Source organism: Nelumbo nucifera, chromosome 4, assembly GCF_055504915.1.
Source record: "Nelumbo nucifera cultivar China Antique chromosome 4, China Antique-T2T, whole genome shotgun sequence".
NCBI lineage: Eukaryota > Viridiplantae > Streptophyta > Magnoliopsida > Proteales > Nelumbonaceae > Nelumbo > Nelumbo nucifera.
In genome coordinates, this window is record NC_142652.1 from 1,073,694 (window position 1) to 1,086,956 (window position 13,263).

General features: G+C 38.4%; 2 protein-coding genes across 4 annotated transcripts in view; one reads left to right on the forward strand and one right to left on the reverse strand.

Annotated features, from left to right (window-relative positions):
- The first annotated feature begins 1,215 nt into the window (after positions 1–1,215).
- LOC104591931 (heparan-alpha-glucosaminide N-acetyltransferase-like protein (DUF1624)) lies at positions 1,216–10,632 on the forward strand. Its single transcript, XM_010251085.3, has 13 exons — positions 1,216–2,033; positions 6,393–6,530; positions 7,301–7,382; positions 7,541–7,617; positions 7,713–7,819; positions 8,857–8,974; positions 9,072–9,188; positions 9,285–9,376; positions 9,481–9,547; positions 9,638–9,716; positions 9,800–9,891; positions 9,995–10,138; positions 10,269–10,632. Exons 1-13 carry the CDS (start codon positions 1,785–1,787, stop codon positions 10,293–10,295), a joined length of 1,389 nt encoding a protein of 462 aa, XP_010249387.1. The 5' UTR covers positions 1,216–1,784; the 3' UTR covers positions 10,296–10,632.
- Positions 10,633–12,518: 1,886 nt separating this feature from the next.
- LOC104591930 (acetyl-coenzyme A synthetase, chloroplastic/glyoxysomal-like) overlaps positions 12,519–13,263 on the reverse strand; it is a 55,581-nt gene continuing 54,836 nt past the window's right edge. For 2 of the 3 annotated variants that reach the window (XM_010251082.3, XM_010251084.3), the window contains one exon: positions 12,519–12,933. In XM_010251082.3, coding sequence (XP_010249384.1) covers positions 12,748–12,933 — 186 coding nt within the window. In that variant the 3' untranslated portion in view covers positions 12,519–12,747. The remainder of the gene's footprint in view (positions 12,934–13,263) is intronic. The other variant, XM_088903524.1, reaches the window with a different exon arrangement.

Sequence of the window (13,263 nt, forward strand, 5' to 3'; positions counted from 1 at the left end):
CTATAAAACCCCAAAAAAAGAAAAAAAACGTCAACCCACCGGCCACCGGCCTGCGTATGCAGTATGCAGTATGCACGCCCATCTCTCTGGCTTTTTCTTTCCGGAAGGTAAAGTATCCGTGGCCGCAACTATCAAACTATGAGGATTTTTATTATTTTCCCTCCCTTTAAGCCACAAAAAAACGGCTTTTGAGTGGTGGATGAATAGGTGCCTCTGTATTTTGTTGGCTGAAGAAACAAAGAATCGGATTTCAGTTTGCGTGGTCCAAAATCCAGATAAGCTATTGCAAAGACATTACGGTAGCCGCTGTTTCCATGTATTTTTATTATATTTTGTTTGAGTACACGAGTGTTAGGCAATTAGGCTGAGGTTGTTTAGTTGATTTAGAAGATCAACTTCAATTTGTTTTCTAATGGGTCTTTAATTAGTTTAAATTTAGAAATTATAATTGGGTTTGATTTGCTATTAAAGGAAGGACACAATATATAAAATTAAATTTGACCACTTTGCATATATTATGGATCAGTAATTATAGAAACCTTTTGCTATAATAATATACAACAAAAAAAAGGAAAAAAGAGAAAAAAAAATTTTTTGCACAGTTGCTATAATATTATGGATCAGCAATTAGGCTGAGGTTGTTGAATCAGTCATCCAATCCAAGCAGTCAACAGTCATCAGATCAGACTCTCCCTCTTGCACAGTTGCACTGTCTACAGGTTTGTGTTGAATCAGTCATGTTGGAGTCAACAGTTATCATCAGACTCTTTCAGATTCTCCACTTGCACTGTCTTCCGTTTCATGGCATATTATTATTGGCAAGTACTCGTGCCACGATGCCAGTCTCTCAACATCCAGTGGGCCCCCATCTTGAGTTCGGTCATGCGTCAATATATCATATGCACACAAACACATGGTGACAAGGCCAAGGCCCAAGGCCCAAGGCCCAAGGCTATATATATGTTGTTATTGTTGCTCAGTAAAAATAAACAGGGTAATAAAATGATTATAAGCAAACTTAAGAACTAAATAAATTAACGACTGGCACGTGTATGCTGAGGGTTCGGATTCGGTTTCGGGCACGGGTATTTTGTAATGAGAATGATTAGGATACTTGTGTAATTACTTAATTTATCCTTGGCAATTATATTATAATTTGTCCACAGATGTCCCATGATTTCGATATTTTATTACTAATTATAGTAATATATAAATATGGGTTTCGGAGTAGGGGTTGGAGACGGGGAGAGAGAGAGAGAGGGTGTGAGAGAGAAGAGCCATAGATCTCATACTTGTGATAAATCTGCTTCTTGCGGATTTCACGGCTACAAGGCAGTATATAAAACGAACGGAGAGATAGAGCAGAAGCGGTTAAAGAACAACAAGAGAGAAGGGAAGAGACGGAGAGAAGAGAGGCGCTTGAACGCTCTCTCTCTTCCAACCGAAAACCTCTCCCAGATTCTTCAAAGGGTGTCAAAGTCCTTTGTAGATCCTGGTAGAGGGAGAAAAAAAGGAACAAACAATAATCGGTTTGGTTATATATCTGTCTCTCTTCCCCCTGCGTCAATAATGCCAGGGGAGTTCCCTCGATTTCTCTATTGTTTCTGATCTAGACGGCTATCTATCTCTCTTGCATTTCTCGATTTCTGGGATCTTGCAAAAATCCGCCTTTGCTTCTCCTTCCTCTGAATCCTGGTTTTCTTTTTCTCTCTTGGATTTGGATCGATCTTTCTTTCTTCAACGTCTGATTGGTTGGTTTGGGCCCGAGAGACATCGTGATTGGGATGACGATGTACGAGCTGATAAAAGGAGAGGAGAAGGATGCCGGAATCGGGGATCCCAACAGAAACTTGCTTACCATCGAAGGAAGAGAGTGTTTTGAGAAAGACATCGAACTAGGACGCCAGAATTCAATGTTAAAGCCCAATGCCGGAGACGCTAATAAAGCCACCGCTGTTCTCGCCGCCGGTGGAGAATCCGTTTCCAAGCGCCGCCTTGTCTCGCTGGACGTCTTCCGTGGAATCACAGTCGCGGTAAGATCAGAGTTATCTCAATTTTATCTCCTTAATCGTTGTTATTATGATACTAAATAAATCATAAATTTCTTTATTTCCATAATCATTTCCTTTTTGCACCTGCATTGCGGGGGAATCTCTGAACCGAAAGAGATAAACTCGCGCTTCTTATTGGATCTTGGAGAAACAGACGGATTATTTAATTATTACATTTTGTTTTTCTTCTTGATGGGGCTTAATGTTTCTTTGCCATTTTCGATCGCATTTTGATCTGTTTTAACGTTGCATTGTATTACTATTAAATGGAGTTAATTACTCTGTCACGCTTCTCTCCTACTTTCATCTTGTTATATCATTCCGTTTGGCGCTTGCTTTGCTGTGTAATTGCTAATTAGATGAAGAAGAAGAAGAAGAAGAAAAAAGACAAGTAGCAAGCGCCTCTAGGCTCTAGATAATGATTTCGGGTGATTCCCCTAGGCCCTCTCATTCCCATGTGTTACTTCAGTTTCGGATCATATTCTCTCTATCTTTTCGCCATTATCGGCACCGGGGACCATACATACCATACGTAGGTTATTCTTTCTCCCTCACGCGTACGGCATCTTACATTAAAATCTAATATTAGTTTTTACTTGAAACTTGGAAGTGCCCCTTCAGAGTTCAGAGTTTAAGACTCATCAGAGCGGATGGATTGGAATATTGGCCTTGATTTGGTAGTCGCCCATCGGCCATCACAATATAATATGATATGCCCTTACGTGTACTTTCTAAGTGTATATATATAATACGATAATACACGTGGTTTTGGAGAAGCTACGCATGAGATTTGTTGTTGAGTCAGTGTCACACTAGCATACAAACACACCAGTTACTTACCGCAGGGTCAAGAAGGCAAAGAGTGCTGTAAGTGTGTGTAGTAGGAAGACTACCTCACGTTTGACAAAGTCTTCTGAGACTCATCCCAGACTCTTGGTAGTTTTTCTTTTAGGTTTGCCGACTTTAGTATTTCTCAAGTCAGAATCAAACCAGGGATGAGGGATCCTTTCCTTGCTTTGGTTACCCACCCCCACCACTTCAAACTTCCAACAACATCCAACGCTTCAATCTTCAAAGCTCAAACCGCGTTTTCTTAAATCCTCCAAGGATTCAAACCGCGTCTTCTTGAATCTTGCCCGTAGATTGATGTCAAACTTACGGGCAGGATGCGGTTTATAGGGGCTATTAGAAAAGATTTGCAGTTTTAGATTTCTGAGGTCGATGGCAGATTTGCAGTTCACTTATCCCTTCTTATTTTAAGGGACAATAATAATAAAGTAATAGTAATAGCTGGTTCGTACAATACATTCACGTTGATACTCTGTTTGTTGTTAAAAGGTCATGTTATGGTCATAGGGAAGTGTGTAGTGTCTTCCAGCCGTGAAATAAAAAACAGCAAGAGTAAAGACCTGGTTTGTCTTCATTCATTTGCTCGATAGATGACGGTGATTATTTTTAGGGGAATTTTATGCAAAAAATAAAAATCCCCATTATTATTGGTTAGTTTGCTTTTCGTTGAGAAAATATTTGGATGGTCAAAACAAATAATACAGGAATCCATAAAAACAAATCGAATAACAAGGAGAAGAAACCTTAGATGGAATATCAGTTATTATTTTATAGTGTAGTTAATTTGGCAGATTTTAGGGTGGAAAGTTTTCTGTCATTAATTGCTTGGTGGGTCTGACTCTGACCCGTCAGTTGGGAGACGGCTCCTCGTTCAAGAGGGGAGGAGTACAAGGCAACCCTTCTTATCAATCTCTCTTGTAGGTTTCATCACACGCCAAGTAGGTGCTGCTGCATTTTACGTTAGCGTTTAGTGACTTGAACTGAATTGGAAGGAAAGACGTGATTTCACAGTCTGGCCCAGTACCCTGTCCAATTGGCCACTGATGACTAGTACAGAGTATCTGTGGCATGAGATGTATGTAACCTATCTTTCATCATATCATCGCGTGCTTGGTTCCTAGGTCCAGACACAGTCGTCCTATTTCTTCTTTTGATTATCTAAAATACAATTTTTTTACCTTGTTGTTTTGAGAAAGGCATTTTAAATATTTAGTACATGTTGGTGCCCGGGCCCCTGGTGACCAATTCATCTGTCTTGTATTAATTATGGATCCTTGGTTGTCCAGCTCCAAAACTAACAATCGACTTGCGTCGGTGTTGGTGCGGTCCTTGTAAGCTATGAATTGAATATCTGCTGCTGCTTATTCTTTTCATCCGAAATCCCCACTTCCTCCCTGTTTCCTTTTATGAAAAAAAATCATGAATTGCTGCTGCTTCTTATTCTTTTCATCCGATATCCCCCCTTCCTCTCTGTTTGCTTTTATGAAAAAAAAAATCACGAAATCCTGTCCCAGGCTTTATTATTTATTTTTCCTATATATATTTTAGTTCAAATTATTTTACAATTTGAGAGAGGCCACTTTCCTGTCCGCCCTTCGCAAGACCACGGATAACTAGAATCGAGTATTTTGGCCCTTTTAGTCAGGGCCCTAGAAGATGTGGTCCAGGTGTCTACATTCTATCGTAAGAAAAACCATCTTATCAAAAGCTTTGATGATGATATACTGTTCCCATTTTTTCTATCATGCAACTTGTTTTGCAAAAGGTGTTCGATACAGAAGAGGGTCCTCCCTGCATTGGATTCTAACTGATGCCCATGTCCGCCTTGAGTTGGAGAAGTGTGCTCTTCATGTGAGAGGACCCTATGGAATTGCTAGAAGGCCTTTTCTCTTATCTTACCTTCAGCCCGTACCACAGTAGGCTATTGGATGCTCCACTCAGTTCCACATGGAGGGTTGTAACATGCGGCACATTTTGTCCATTTATTAGCAGACAGCGAAAAGTGCCAAACAAAAAAAAATGCAAGCTGGGTTCCTATTGGATTGTGAATAGGAAAAGAGAGCCACTGGGAATAGGGGTAAAAATATCCCACTTATTCACCTAGTCAGAAAACCACCGAGTAGGAAGTGTCACTTTCGAATTGTTGAACCAAAACAGATAGTGAAGATACGCGTGGAAGTCAAGTGACTGGTGACTGGGTTGCGTTGATCAAGTTTATAATTTAAAGGTAGGCAAGATTTGCTTCTTAAGCAATTTCCTGTTCTATGAGATGACAATTTTAGGGAGGTGGGTGTGACCACAATTGTACGACTAATTGTTCAGTGTTCGGTGCGTGGATTATAACATCTTTCTTCTCTGAACTTTTGATTTTGATTAGACCTTATAGTCTTCCGTAATTCACCTTGGATGACATAATTTATACTGTGCCCCAACACTGTACTTGGGCCAAAAAAGTGATGCCATTGCCACTGTGGTGGTTACTTTCAATGTATTCCATGTTTCCATATCTTTTCCTACTTGATTTACATGATGCAAAAACTTAGATATTCGCATAATTTCCTCGGTCAGTGTTTGCTCCATCCAACGAACACTCTTCAATATCTTGTTTAATTAAGCTACCAAATTCGCAGAATCTAACATTTGGATTTTTCACATTCCAAAAGCTATAGCCTACTTAAACGCACATAGAGATGTTCATCCCTCCCCGTATTCTGCTCCTTGTGCTCTGCATCTTTGGCCTACTACTGCAATAAAGTTGCCATTAGGATTCAATGTCACAAAACCTATTCCAGCTTGTTTCTTCTCTGCATATGACTCATCTACAAATATATTATACGCTTCACTTTCATTATGAGATACCTTTACTTTGGCTCTATTCCAGAATGCAGTTTATTATTATGTTCCTCCTATATGAGCCTCGCTATTATCATTCATTTTGTTTGACATTCTTCATTCCTGCTTCTAAATTCCAGCTCATATATCCACTCTTCCACTGTCTTATTTCTCTTTCCTCAAATGCCTCCGGGTTAAAACCTATACAGGCTTGCATACAGATACAAGGTACTCACCTATGGATCTTCAAAGTCCATCTTTGGCTTTCAAGGAAAAAAAAAAGCATCTTTGACCTCATAACATTTTTGTATCCAGAGCAATTATTTAGTCCTGATTTTTCAGGGGCAGCTTTATAAGTCTTACATTTTTTTCCCTATAAGCAGTTGCTTTTTTCTAAATCCGCCATCAAATGGGATAAAATATGATTTAATGAATTAATTTTGGGAAAGCAAATAAGCATATTATGAGGCCCTAAACCTAATATATTATGACCCAATCCAGAGTATCATGCATGAGAGATGTCATAAGACTCATAACGTATACTTCATTGTTTCTAAAGTATCTCGAGATCTTATGCAGCTAACCATGTCAACATATCAAACAACCTATGACAATGTACTTTGTTCTTATAATCCTCTACTTCTGTTGTTATTATTGCAGCTAATGATTCTTGTCGATGATGCTGGTGGAATGTTTCCATCAATCAATCATTCACCGTGGGATGGTGTAACGCTTGCAGATTTTGTCATGCCATTTTTCTTGTTCATTGTTGGACTATCACTTGCACTTGCGTATAAGGTATATACTTAGACTGTCTTCATCTCTACCCATATCTTTGAGGGCTTAAGAACCTATTTGAGAAACATTCTCTGAACTCAATGCAGTTTCAGTTGCCCGACAATACTTAGATAATGGCCTAAAAGGCCCTACTTGTTTGGTGCATCATTGCCATATGGAAAGTGACTTTTTGTTCTCTTCTTTTTCTGGTTACTGACGGTTTTGAAACTTCAGATCATAATGGGTTTGCATCAAGATATGGCATTACATGGGAAAACAGCCCAATACAAGGTGGGGTATCGAGGTGTAGGGCATGGTGTAGGCACTAGTGCTTTATTTGAACACATGGCAAGTGATTTTTGGATGAATCTCTCCATGAATAGAAGGTTGGGAGAGATGATTTATTAATGAGCTCTTTTGCTGATGTAAAAAATAGAGGGTTGGGAGAGAAATGATTGATTATTGAACTCATATTGCTGATAAAAAAATAAAGGGTTGGGATCTGACCTAAACGGTTCAACTAGAGTCATTTAAATTCTTTAAACGGTTTAATGAACTCTTCCACTAGAGTCATTTAAATTCTCTAAACGGTTCAACTAGCAAACCCATGTGAAAGAGTCCATGAAAACAACTCAAGCTATGCAGGTTTTTACCAACTAAGATAATTTAAGTGGAAAGAGGAAGATTGAGAACCAAAGAAAAAAGGGAGTGGAATTTCCTCTTTTGTAGTTCTGTATAAAATTAATAAATATATCATATTTTGAGCAGCTCATAATAACTATTGCATACAGAAATTGCCATGCAGAATTGATGCAACCAAGAAGGCTGTACTCCGTGCACTGAAGCTATTCGCTGTTGGTCTTGTGCTCCAAGGTACTCTAATCTTTATTTCATATGGCTAGCGGATTTACTTTGTTATTTCCTATTGCCAAAAGAGAGTAGTAACTGGTAAGCCATGGTACTTTTGAAAAAAAACAGGGTATTTGGATTTAGTGTTGTCTATAACCTTTTCTTTATTTTTCATCTACCAGGAGGTTATTTTCATGGTCTAAACAATCTGACTTATGGAGTTGATATAAATCAAATTAGATGGATGGGTGTCCTCCAGGTGCGTAAACTAGGACCATTGTCATTCTATTTATCTTGAGTTGGATTTATAGTTAGTGCCTGGAAATTTGATCTCAAACATTTGTCTCCCTGCAGAGAATTGCAATAGCATATCTGTTATCTGCGCTGTGTGAGATTTGGATCAAGGGAGACGATAATATTGATTCCGGATTGTCCTTGTTGAAGAAATATCGGTATCAGTGGTAGGTTATACTCTATTTGCTTATGTATTTGTAACCACTATTAAGGTTTGCAATTTTCACTGAAAGTGTGGGTAGTGAGTAATAGTGATTTGTGACGTGCCATTCTTTAGAGTGTTGTCCAGGTGGTATATGTTGAATTTATTTATTTCTGTCCAAACTGTTAATTACTTGCTGCATGCATATGATTTTTCCATACGAGTGGATTCAGAAGCTAGATTTACTTGACCCCAAAATCAGGTTTATTGTAAATAACAAGCCATTTTATATAAAAGAATGGAATCCATAACAATATAAGGCGTTGAATTCCTTTATCAGAAACATGAATTTAAATGAAAACCAGTTTTAATTGGAGAGGCTAGCCACGTTTTGAAGGTTGAGAATCCCTCTTGTCTGAAGGCTTTGCTTCGGTACATTGTTTGGATACTTGATTAATAGTAACACATTTTATCAAAAATATTTAAAAAGATCAATAGTCACATCTTTATTTTGCTGTCTATAGGACATACAGCTCAAGTGAAATGTCATTGAAACCAACTAAATTGAAGATGATAGAGTTCTTTTGGTTTTTGTCCATCATATATTAAAGATGAAAGAGTAGGGGCAGTATTGGGGTATAATTGGTATTTCATAATAGGAATTTAGCATATATATGCGAAATGCTAGGGATAATCATGTTATTGTGCAATTGTCATCAAGAATGTCTCCTTTTGAGTTGACTAGAGGGGTACAGTAATCATAAATCATAATACGAGAAACATGGGGTGAGTATTTGTTATTGAAGGGAATCATAGTTTGCAATGTACCCTTGTTTTTATTAACAGTCACTATTTGTAATTATTTTAATAGTTCCAAGGCACCATGGCTTGGTGTAATGGTAAAATCTTGGGCTGACATGGGTTCAAGTCTGAAATTCTGAATTCATTGTGTTTCTCAGTAGCTTACATGAAATGGCCAGTGCATATGAATTCTTCACTGATTTCACTACAGGCTTGTATGATTGACATGATAATTGTTTTCTACCCTGTTTCTTTCCCCAGGATGGTGGCTTTTGTCCTTACTACGACATACCTTACCTTGTTATATGGATTATATATTCCCGACTGGGAGTATCAAATTTTCAATGGAAGTTCATCTGCTGCACCGAAGATATTTTCAGTAAGTTCTTTAATTAATTAATATAGATTGGCTAGTTGACCAGGACTTCGGTTTTAAAACTAGTAGCAAATGTTCTAATATCAATTTGCGTATGAAGGTGAAATGTGGAGTGCGAGGTGACACAGGACCTGCTTGTAATGCTGTCGGAATGATTGACCGTAAAATACTGGGTCTTCAGCATCTATACAAGAGACCAATCTATGCACGAACAAAGGTTTTTAAGAAATTGAAGCCTACTTACTGTTGAATTTCTCTTTGATATAAATCCTTCTTCAACTAATATTTATCTTTGTATTTTCATCTCCCACAGCAATGCAGCATCAACTCGCCAGATTATGGCCCACTTCCTCCTGATGCTCCCTCATGGTGCCAAGCCCCATTTGATCCCGAAGGACTGTTGAGGTCTGTAATCAAATATTGTGTTCATGCTATGTTTCTTGAATTCATTCAATTTTGTGGAACTTAATCTGAAACATTTCACAAACCTTCATGGATGTCCATTGCAGTTCAGTGATGGCCATTGTTACTTGCTTGATCGGGTTGCATTATGGGCATATTATTGTGCATTTTAAGGTATTATTAACTCACACAAAATTTTCATGAAAGAAACTGCTTTCTTTTCCCCTTGTTTACTAGCTTTGTTAACTATTCAACTACGTGCAGGATCACAAGGAAAGAATCTTTCAATGGATGATCCCTGCCTCGGGTCTTGTAGTTACAGGCTTTGTCTTGGATTTTTTTGGTACGAGTAGAAATTGTTGTTTCTCTTTAAATTTTTACAACAATAAGTTTGTTTTATTGAACATTTATGTCTCTTTGTTTCAGGAATGCATCTGAATAAAGCCCTGTACACATTTAGTTACACTTGTGTTACAGCCGGTGCAGCTGGCATTCTCTTTACTGGAACTTACGTGCTGGTAAGCTTTTTCAACTCCCATCTGCCTTAAAGAGAAATTGTTTACATTTTATTTCGATAAACTTGATGGCTGTGCTTTGAATCTTTTCATTTTATTTGTATAGGTTGATGTCTATGGCTATAGGCGCCCAACTATGATACTGGAGTGGATGGGGATGCATGCTTTGATGATTTATATTCTTGCAGCTTGCAACATCCTGCCAGTTCTCCTTCAGGGATTCTACTGGAAAAAGCCTGAAAACAACATCGTGAGTTTTTTTCCTTTCTTTTGGAAATTCTCGTTTTTTCTAGGGTTACAAAACTGATTTGCAATTAAAACTTTCCAAGCACTCGTTACATACTGTCATTCTGACGGTGGCTAATTTACCTTTTCAACAGTTGAGGCTTATTGGAATCGGATCATGATGTGGTCAACAAGTGCTTATTTGGCTCTCTCTCTCTCTCTTCTTTATATATATAGCATCGCAATAACTTCGGGAAAAAAAATGCCTCCCAATTTTTTTTTTGATGGGGAGGGAAAAGAATCTGGGTTCCAGTTTTTCTACACGTGGAGGCAATGGCATGTTTTCTCTTACTAATCCTGCAATCTTTTCTTTTACCTCTTTATCCCTTTTCCCTGAGGGCTGGCTTCCCTAGTGCCCCCCTCATCTTACACTTTCTGCGAGTTTTTGTATAGAGCTGAGAATTCAGCTAAACTGGCATATTTTTATAGAAAGAATATATACTAGTAATTTTAGTGCAAGACCACACATTATTCGAGCATTTTGCACTATATATCTTTCACTTTCCTTGAAATGTCTCCGAAATGCTAACCAGTGCCAACAAAACCAAAATCATAACAAATACCCGTTATCGGAAGCCATGAAAGTCAGCAGTTAAATGTATTTGTTGAGTAAGCATCAATGGAAGTTCAGTAGGGGTGTGCAACTTGGGCGGGCCCAACCTGAGCCTGAACCAACAGCTTGTAATTTTACACAGGCTGGTATTTTTTTTTTTCCCTTTCCAACCCCAATGCATTAAATTTTAGTATGAATTGCGTTTGGGCTGAATAATTTCTACATTGTACATATATTTATTATTTACAAACTTTCCTCTCTTTGATCTTTTTCCTGCTTTCTCACTACCCGGTTTTGGTAGCTAAGGTTTCAATTTAGTTGTTTTTAAATGAAAGTGGAAGAGTCACCTAGTTTCTCCTTTTTATTTCGTGCTTCGTTCTTATAAAGCATGCTATTTCTCTTCTAGGTTACGAATGCAAACCTCACCTAATTTCTCTATTGTCTTTTTGAAGTAGTAGTTTTGGACCTTCTGGTTAAGGTGGGACCTTTGAGCAAATTACAGGCACCAGATAAGTAGTAGTTTTCGCTGCAAGAAACCGAAAATATCAAAGAAACTTTAAGGGGGGAGAGAGAGAGAGAGAGAATGAAAATCTATTCCTGTGGGCTATGGTTCGACTATGGTACTAAAAAGGGTATGGTTCTCAAAAACTGAACCAATCAACTGGTATTCATTTAAATTCACATGGATTTCCGATTGGTTAAAGTTAGCGAGGGTATCATGTCAATTGCCTAAAAGTATAAGTGGGTTTGGTGATGGACAGTAAGATACCATACCCATTGGGGTGCATTATCCCCCCTCTTTCGCACACATATACATACTAGTGGATGGGTATAGATATTGGGTATGTATTTATTTGAACGGTCTAGGGTTGCATTGGGCTTAGGCTATGCAAGGCCTCAACCCAAGCCCAACTTAGGTGGGTCGAGATATAGACTCAGGTTGGACCTGTCCTCTAGCCTCTACCAAGACTACCATACATAAGAGATAAATAGGTGATCAGTAGGGGTGGCAACAAGCTGAGGTCTTTACGGTTCGGCTTGATTTCAATTAAAGCTTCGAGGTAAGCTCGAACCCAATTTATAGACTCAATTAATAAGCGAGTTGAGCTCGAGCCTAATAGAACTTGACTTGTGAGGCTCACGAGTTGAGCTCGAATATATAATAAAAATAATATAATTCTTAATTTTTTAAATATCAAATAAAAAATATTTTTATATATAATTTTTTATTTTTAAAATATTTTTTCTCAAAGAGAATTCGAGCCGAACCAAACTCGAGGTGAGCGAGCCCATCTTTTACTTCTTACAAAGGGCTTCTCGTGTCAACAGAAACCACCCACCTGGACAACCACCGGCAGGAACAACCACCACCTACTTGGACAACCACCGGCAGGAACAACCACCACCTACTTGGACAACCACCGGCGGGAGGGCTTCCTTTTCATTTACCTTTTGTCATTTTGTGGTCGGTTTGTGTCCAGTTGAACCGCCAAACCCATGTTAACGGGCCTTTGACCGTTAACGTTATGCTTGCTTCCCCTGGACAGAGTGTTCACTCGTCCAGTGCACCCATGGGTGCACAGAACGCGGACTCCACAATGTCTTCAAGCCTTCACAGGAGCCAGGAGCTGACTATCGGTATTTGGATCCCCCGTAATTTGTACGAGTATTTCAGCTCCTCTTAATAAACACATCCTTTTCCCAAAAAGAAGAAAAAGCTTTCTTTCAACTCCATTTTTCTTATTTTAGAAACTCTCGGCTCAATATTTCCCCAATAAATGACAACCAAAAATACCAGTAACACAACTTTGAATGATAGCTCAAAATTGAAGCCTTCAATTACTATTTTGTAGACCAGTTCAATAAATACAAAAACAGGAACTTGATAGAAAACAATAATGATAATGATAAAGATGATGATATTAGTGAAATCATTCAGATACTCTACAAGTTTATAATTCGCTGAACCAGAACTGGGAGTAGTCATCTTGAAGGATTGAGGGTACTTTCATTTCAGCCCTTTAGCAATCACTAAGTGCAATAAGCTGGTCCACGACATTTGGATCTGCAAGTGTACTTGTATCCCCAAGCTCATCCAATTGCCTAGAAGCAATTTTCCTTAGAATCCTTCTCATTATCTTCCCACTCCTTGTCTTTGGAAGGCCTGGTGCCCAATGGATTTTATCTGGGGCCGCAAATGGTCCAATCTGACAATGAAACTTTTAGTTTCAGAGAATGTACTTCATCAACTAAAGTGCACATATAAAGCTTCATAATATTGAAATTTTACCCAGAATAAGGATACAACTTAACACCCAGCTTCAAAGCAGCACTTTTAAAGATTTGAACAAGATGATGAGTTTTAATGAGCAATGACGTAAACTTTGGCCATAGACAATTATAAACTACAGGCATTGCAATACAAGTTCTACAAGACTACCCCTAAATGGAAACAATCGAGAGACCCCAACCTTTGGCATTTTTTACACAAAGTGGTAGTCTCAGACTCATAGTCACATTCTCACACTTATCAGCAC

Excerpts from the sequence above, each read along its gene's own strand:
- LOC104591931 (XM_010251085.3), top strand. The coding sequence starts at position 1,785 with ATGACGATGTACGAGCTGATAAAAGGAGAGGAGAAGGATGCCGGAATC. Across the intron at positions 6,531-7,300 it reads CACTTGCACTTGCGTATAAG|AAATTGCCATGCAGAATTGA; the intron begins GTATATACTTAG and ends TATTGCATACAG. Across the intron at positions 7,820-8,856 it reads AAGAAATATCGGTATCAGTG|GATGGTGGCTTTTGTCCTTA; the intron begins GTAGGTTATACT and ends TTCTTTCCCCAG.